The sequence below is a fragment of the Ascidia mentula genome, chromosome 4, assembly GCF_947561715.1.
Source record: "Ascidia mentula chromosome 4, kaAscMent1.1, whole genome shotgun sequence".
NCBI classification, from domain to species: domain Eukaryota; kingdom Metazoa; phylum Chordata; class Ascidiacea; order Phlebobranchia; family Ascidiidae; genus Ascidia; species Ascidia mentula.
Genome location: NC_138569.1, coordinates 6183518 through 6190702, shown reverse-complemented (window position 1 = coordinate 6190702; position 7185 = coordinate 6183518). Strand labels below are relative to the sequence as shown.

At 44.1% G+C, this 7185-nt stretch overlaps 1 protein-coding gene across 1 annotated transcript; it reads left to right on the top strand.

The window, feature by feature from the left end:
- The first annotated feature begins 1194 nt into the window (after positions 1-1194).
- Positions 1195-6383, top strand: LOC145897578 (uncharacterized). Its single transcript, XM_082985929.1, has 3 exons — positions 1195-1393; positions 4603-4719; positions 4876-6383. The coding sequence occupies exons 1-3, from the start codon at positions 1325-1327 to the stop codon at positions 5803-5805; spliced, it is 1116 nt and encodes a 371-aa protein (XP_082842055.1). The 5' UTR covers positions 1195-1324; the 3' UTR covers positions 5806-6383.
- The last annotated feature ends 802 nt before the right edge of the window (positions 6384-7185 follow it).

Below are 7185 nucleotides of genomic sequence, written 5' to 3'. Positions count from 1 at the left end.
GTCACAATTGATTGCAAATTTTTAGTAATGGAAGTAATGGGTGCAATTTCCACCGCTAACTGAATTAAAGGCGAGAAACATGGCGTGAAAACAGCCGAAAATAGCAGATGGACACAGCGTATAAATATTTAAGTGTTTTCTGTCTTGTCAACGGTGACCGGGATTTATTTTGAGAGATTTAAGCGTGTAAACAATTGTGCATCAACAATCTGGCTGGCACGTGCCACATAGTGACGCTTGTGAACGATAGCAATCCGCAGAGTCTGTTTTCAATTTATTAGCTTCACAGTTTCGAAGTGTTTGCAAAAACAGCTGACGGGAAGAAAGACAGCTGGACGTGGTTTTCAGTACTTGATTTCGCCGCAGCTAATCTTGTGAGCGAAATAACGCAGAGCGAAATGGAATTACGACGCGTCTTGTTATGCATCCGACACTAATCCGCAAAATCGCCACAAAGAGAACCAGATTAAATCCCTTTTCAGATGTGCCAGACCCTTTGACAAATAGCTCTAGCCAGTGTGCGCCCGCGTCATGAATTGAATACCCAGCACTCGCAATTCCGCCGTTTTAATGGCACGCTGCATGAGCAGAGGTGGAGGCTTGAAACAAGCATTGAATGGTGGAGTCGTGTGCCTTCTCTGCGCATAAAGCCAGGAAGTGCCCAAGCGCCTTTTTCTCAGCGTTCGTTTCAGTTCGTGCTGGTTTGGAACATATCGGAAGAGCATCGAGTGCTGGCAGTCGCATTGTTCGCACTGTATCTGCTGACAAGGCTTTTGGGGAACTGTAGATTAGCGCAAAGGTAGAATCGTCACATCACAATTGAAAAGAGAATAGAAATGTGAGACTGGATTCAAAGAAAAAAATAGAAACGTAAGCAGTCAATATTTCGGGTTTTGTCCAGTTTAGAAAGCAAGTTTTTTATCAGCAGCCTCGCTGGTACTTTATCCGCAGTTTACTTTCGCATAAATGCAAACAAAACGTGGTGTGTACTGAAGTTTACATTATTTGCTCTGAATATAAGCAAAACTAGTGAGTTGGAAGCAGCATATTTTTCTTGCTTTTATGCTTCAGTTTCAAAGGCGTCTTTTCAGTAACTGACCATTGCACAAGACCATTCATTTTGAGACTTACTGATAAAGTAATGTATTACATTATGAGTCACGACACTAACAAGTGTTTTTGCTTTACAGGTTTATTGAACCTGAAATGCTAGGAAGTTTCCATTAGTTTACCTGCACGTCGGTTTGTCCCCGAATTTGCGCGAGGTCGGCAAAGGATCATCAATAATTCAGTCTTCATTACCCGGTCCATCCTTATTGAAAAAATGGGAAACAGTGTTGCCGCCGATCTTCAGCGAGATCAAACGATATCGAGCATCGAAAATCTAAAACAGGTTGGTGTGGACCATTGAATTAACCTGGGCCACCTTTATACATAATACGAAATTCAGGTGAATCTGGCATGAGTTGATGCCACAGTGGGTAAAACTACATTAAGCGTTTAAAAAAAATATTCCTTTGGTGATGGAAATGTTTGGCGTTGGGTATGTTTGGATTTTATTCACATAGCAAAATGGGCGAATATACCCTTGTCAATTATTCAATTGCGGCTTCGCACTCTTAATAAAGCATTCCGGGACGACGCAAAGGCGCTATCGACCCAATCAGCGCTCAAACGTGTTAAAGGGAACGCCATCTGTGCTTTTGTACAAATTAAATCCCCTACCCTGAAAGCCCATTGTAAGTCACCAAAGTCGCACAGATAGCATAGGAATATCGACGAGAAACGTGTCGGCAATCAGTTGCCAAAAAACTTATAATACGTCGGGGTATCTGGCACAAACAGGTCCATGAAACGGTAAACAGGATGTGATTAGTATCTGTCGATGCGATGGCATGACGCCATCGCTAGTACGTATACCGTTTTGTGGGGTGTTCTGATGCAGATCCTGTGCGTTACCGCTTAAGTTTGCATGTACCGACCAGTCTCCTCTCGGTCACCCGCCGTTTTCACGTCAGAGAGTGTGCATGCAAGTTAACCTTCGGACATAACAATAGCAAGAGTTTGAGCGCAAACTTTGATATAAGGCTCTATTGGGTAAACTACTACAGTTGATTTCATTTTGTACATTGACATTCATAAGTTAAACCAAATCAAATCAACAAACGATAACAGAATATTCCAGCTAAGCAACGTGAACCGAACAAAGCAAGCATGTTCTCAGAACTATTAATTGGGACCATCTCCTGTAAATTCACGCATAGGGTGGAACGAAGAATTTTGTGGTCAATATAGCGGGATTAAATTAAATTGGCCAGCACATGCGCTTTCAACACAGGCCGCCATATCACGAGAACCCGTTCATACGTCAATTCTGTTCTTATGCAAGCGGTCATTGCACGTTGACTCGAGGTCCGTGAATTGATGTCCCTTGTAGCCGTTGTCTGAGTCAGCTTGCATCCTCTCTGTTGCAAATGACCACCCTCACGTTACTTCACTTGCGCCAAGGAGGAGGATGGCCCCTATATTCATGTAAATTCGTATTCCGGACCTTCGCGTTCAAAACTGGGTGCGTATTTCCCATACTTGGTCCACGTCATGCAATCTTAACCACCTCCATAAGGCCCAAAGGTATTTGCGTCGCAATAAATCAAACTGATGTATCTTCGGACTTCCCCGTTTCGATGCGTGTGCTATTGGGTACGTGCAAACTTAATAGAATGGATCTTTCGCGTATACACGGGCTCATTTTATGCGGTTCCGCCATTCACACTGTGTCCCATTCATTCACACTTGCTTTACCCTATAAATGCGATGATCCTCTTAAATACCTTCCAATGTGTCGCAATTTCCCATTTATTGAACCATATAGGGCAGGGTTTTTTGACTTGGTGTCCGCGCTGGATCCCTATTGGCACATAAATAGACCCAGTGAGTAAGTCTCCTTCTCAAACAACAAGAGTTCGAATGATGAAGTTCATTTTGTATGGGCACATTATTAAAAAACAGGTCTTCAAAATTTTCATATTTTTGACGATGATCGTCTTCGGAGCCAAATAAGTCGAGAAACCGCGATATAGCGACTCTAAATTCAATATAGCTTGAATAAAAATTTAGCAACCTACAAATGCTGTTGGTGAACACGGAAGTTGCGAAACAAAAGCGGATAAGAGGACAAGCGCCCGGGCCTATTCGACCTCACAACGCTGTTGTTTCACATGCATAAGGCACGGAAGTGACACAAAGTGGCAGCATCTGTTTGTCACGCGGCGTCAATGATGCTAACGTATCTACACCCAGCCGCCCCCATTCTTTTTCTTTGTGCTGAACTAATTCATTCAAATGACGTGATGAAATACGTGGATCTGCGTTTCCGTAAACAGGCTGCATCATTCGCGAAGCAAAACGTAGGCCAGTTGCCGTAATAGTGCAGCATTTTATTGGCCGGTTAATTGCGATCTTAGTTGCGGTATTTCCGTCCACTGCTCGTATTGCCTCCCATTAGCGTAGTTCTGTCTAATATCAACCTATCACGTATATACATATCTCATGGACCGACAGTATGTCGTTTATGAATCTAACGTTAACGTTGTGGGAAGGGGTAAGTTGACGAGGTAAAACCGAAATGCGTACATTGCGGTGGAAGAACCCTTCCGCTCTCACCAACGTCGTGTCACACAATATCTCTTCGGTGCATGAGGTGCTGTTTTCATTTGATACATCGATTCGACAAAAGAGCAGTTGTCCTGCTGAGCGCTTGCATTGCTCATTAGCCGTCTCATCACACAGGAAACGGCACTGCCTGTGTTGTCATTTCCTGATGAGGTTCTAATCATTCACCACCAACGCGCCGGGTCCTGTTGCTAACCAACAGAGGCCACTGCAGTCGCTTTACGCCACAATGGCACTGAAACATCACAACCTTTCGGTATGGTAACACCACCGCAAATGCAGCAAGATAGTTAACTTGCTGCGATCTCCAGGATTAAGGTGTCTAAATTTTTCATTTTGAACATCGTTGACCACAAGTGGTGCCCAAGTTATCACTTGCTATGAGCTAACTTTTAAAAATGTCGGGCGTTTTATCAAAACTTTGCCGTCGTCAAGCAAGATTTGTCACCAGACAACGAAAAGCAACACAATGTTAATGAATGGTGCAAGCATTCGGATTCTAACACATTCACACTAATACTGAACCCGATACATTTTGCATATAACTATGGTGCATACCATGCAGTCAGCAATCCCTATAGCTGCCCGAATCGATCTTCCTCGTCGATGTATGGCCTTATTTGTTGCTGTGGGAATTGAAAGCCAACCCGGGCATGTAAATCGATCACATAGTTCGCATCGCGTGCATTCGTTGCGTGCTGGTAAAATGGAACCACGACCATTGCGCGCTTGGGTAACACAAAATCGATGAATTCATCTATCTCAATTTTGAATTTCATATATTTGAATGGCCACAACCGCTGTTTTCAGTATTGCTTGTGTATTTTGTTGCTGCATTGTTAGCACATGAAACCTAAATGCATTATTGCAAGCATAGGAGCGCGATGATAAAACCAATATTTTAAACCTCCATTTTTGTGATTTATTCAGATTCCGTTCGTCGAATCGAATCAGCACGGGAGAAAGAAACGATCGATAATATTCAGTAGCACAGCGTGGAAGAGGTTGGTTGAAACAACCAGACGTCGCAGCAGTAAAGGTTCCAAGGTAAGAGATTCTTTACAGCTTTCAATGTTATATGTTTTAGGTTGGGTGTTTGTGCTGCATGTAATACTTGCAAGCGCAAACGCTTAGTTTTGGTTTTGTTCTGCGAGGCCACAAAGCTGCGCGCGTTTCCAACGATTAATAATTGATTGTTCGCAGGTAAATCCTTCTATCTCATATCCTGATGGGACGCTATACCAGGCCAACCATGGCAATGTTCATGCGCGTCACACGAACGGCCTCCCAGCCGGGCACAGCAACAGCCTCAAGAAGTCACAGTCCATGTACGTGATTAATTCCAAGACCTCCGGGGGACTCGCGAACGGTGTGGTCGACACCAAAGCCGTCTACCAGCAGCCCCGTGCACATGACATTAGCAAGCAGGGTGCGCTGGAACTGAGCAAGGCTACAAAACAATCGAAGGGACGAGAGATCGAAGCGATCGATAGAAAAATAAGCAACGCTGACGCAAAGTCCCTTGTTCCAAGCAAACCAAAAGAGCAGGCCGTCAACAAACCTAGCGCGCCGCGCAAAGTCGTCATACAAGCGTCCACCGCGGAACTTCTGAGATGCCTTGGCGAGTTTATTTGCCGTAGGTGTCGGCGCCTCCCAGACCTAGACCCTAGCGATGTAATCTCTTGGTTACATGGCGTTGACCGTTCGTTGCTCATGCAAGGATGGCAGGATATCACCTTTATCATGCCGTCGAGCGTCGTCTTCGTCTACATGCTCTGCCGCGAGATGGTGCCAGAGAACGTCTCGTCCATTTTTGAAGTGCAATGCATTGTACTCACGTGTCTGTATATGAGCTACTCGTACATGGGCAACGAAATTTCTTACCCGCTGCGACCGTTCCTTATCGAATCCGAGCGATACACTTTCTGGGGCCGTTGCTGCAAGATTATGGACAAGCTTTCGGGCAAGATGCTTCGCATCAACAACGACGCCCAGTTTTTCACTACCGTTTTTCGGGACCTTAAATCATACAGCGGCGCGTCGTTGCACCAAAAACCTCCTGCATACACTTCGACAGTGACGACGACGCGAAACAACTTGCGTACTATCACAGTTGGCGGACCGGGCTGTTAACGGCACGGATATATAATCCTGGTGGTTTGTGATAGATCGAGACCCAAAGCGCGATCCAAAAACAGCATTTGCACATGTTTCTAAAGTTTCTTACGTGGCGTGGCCCTCCAAGAGTACCGACTCCTCATGGCCAGTGGCCCCGTGCGCTCAACGGCGAACGAGCTACAAGCGCCGCCCTTCCTGTTGTCGTCTTGCCGCATTGCGCGGTTGGATAATGCAAAAAATGCTTTTTCATTAAATCCGTCGTACGCAACGTAATGTTGTCACAATCACTGTGTGTACATGTGTCTGTGCGTGTTCGCGTCTTCTCCTATTTATATATCTAGTTCAAAAAAGCAAACCGAATTCCATTTAACTCTCCCCCTTGCACGTGCAATATACGCGACGTATTCTGAAAATGGGCTCCTGCAAAAGTCCCGGCGATTATCACGTACTTTTCTCGAGTACTTTCTGCTCTAAATTAAATGCGTTTGCAAATATACACGTACAGTGTTACGATGTGAACAAAGGCACCCGCTTTTCCAGCAGAGTTACATGTTGTCGCCGTTATGAGAACAAACAAAATATACCTTGCAAGAAACCAACGCTTGTGTCTTTTAGTAAAAAGTAGTCGTGCAGGTCTAAATAGACGCTTGTGCTGTAGGCAGCAGTAAGCTCTGTTGACAACAGAAGCGCTGACAGGAAGTCGGTTCGACTGCATGTAAACGTTCAGCTTTCTGCGGTAAACTGCTGCAATAAGCAGTTTCAGCAAATATTGCAGGAGTTGGATAAATTGTTATTTGGCCAAAAATTATGTGCGTAAACGGTTGTTAATGGAACGTTTTGTTAAGTTGCGGCTCGTATCTAAAAGTGAGAGTGTTGCTTTTAGTTTTTACCTTGTCAGTATTGGTGTATAGAATAATTGAAAATATCAATGAACGTAGTTAAACTTTGGCACAATCTTCTGGTAAAAGAACAATATATTTTTTTTCAAAATCGCATAAGGCTCTTCAGTCAAAACAAGTTGGACGCTTTGTGCTATAACCAACTTTGTATAGTGTGGATAAAAAAAATCAAACAGAAAAGCTTACAACAGGACAAAATCTACTTTTACACTTAGTCGCATTAATAAATAGGATACATGGTTTTGAACCACAAAACGCGCGTAACACGTAAACACAACCTTCAGCCAGTTGGTTGACGTTGTTTGTCAACCACAGGGGCTCGCACGCTGCCTTCTTTGTGCGCATGCGCACAATAGCCAAACACCACACCATTTGAACTGTGCAGATTCATGCACACATTTTCTCAGATTTTCACTACTCGGGAAATGATTACTGACTTTTCCTGTGTAATGAAACACTTGAAGATTAAAAATTGTACAAGGATTGTAAATACTGT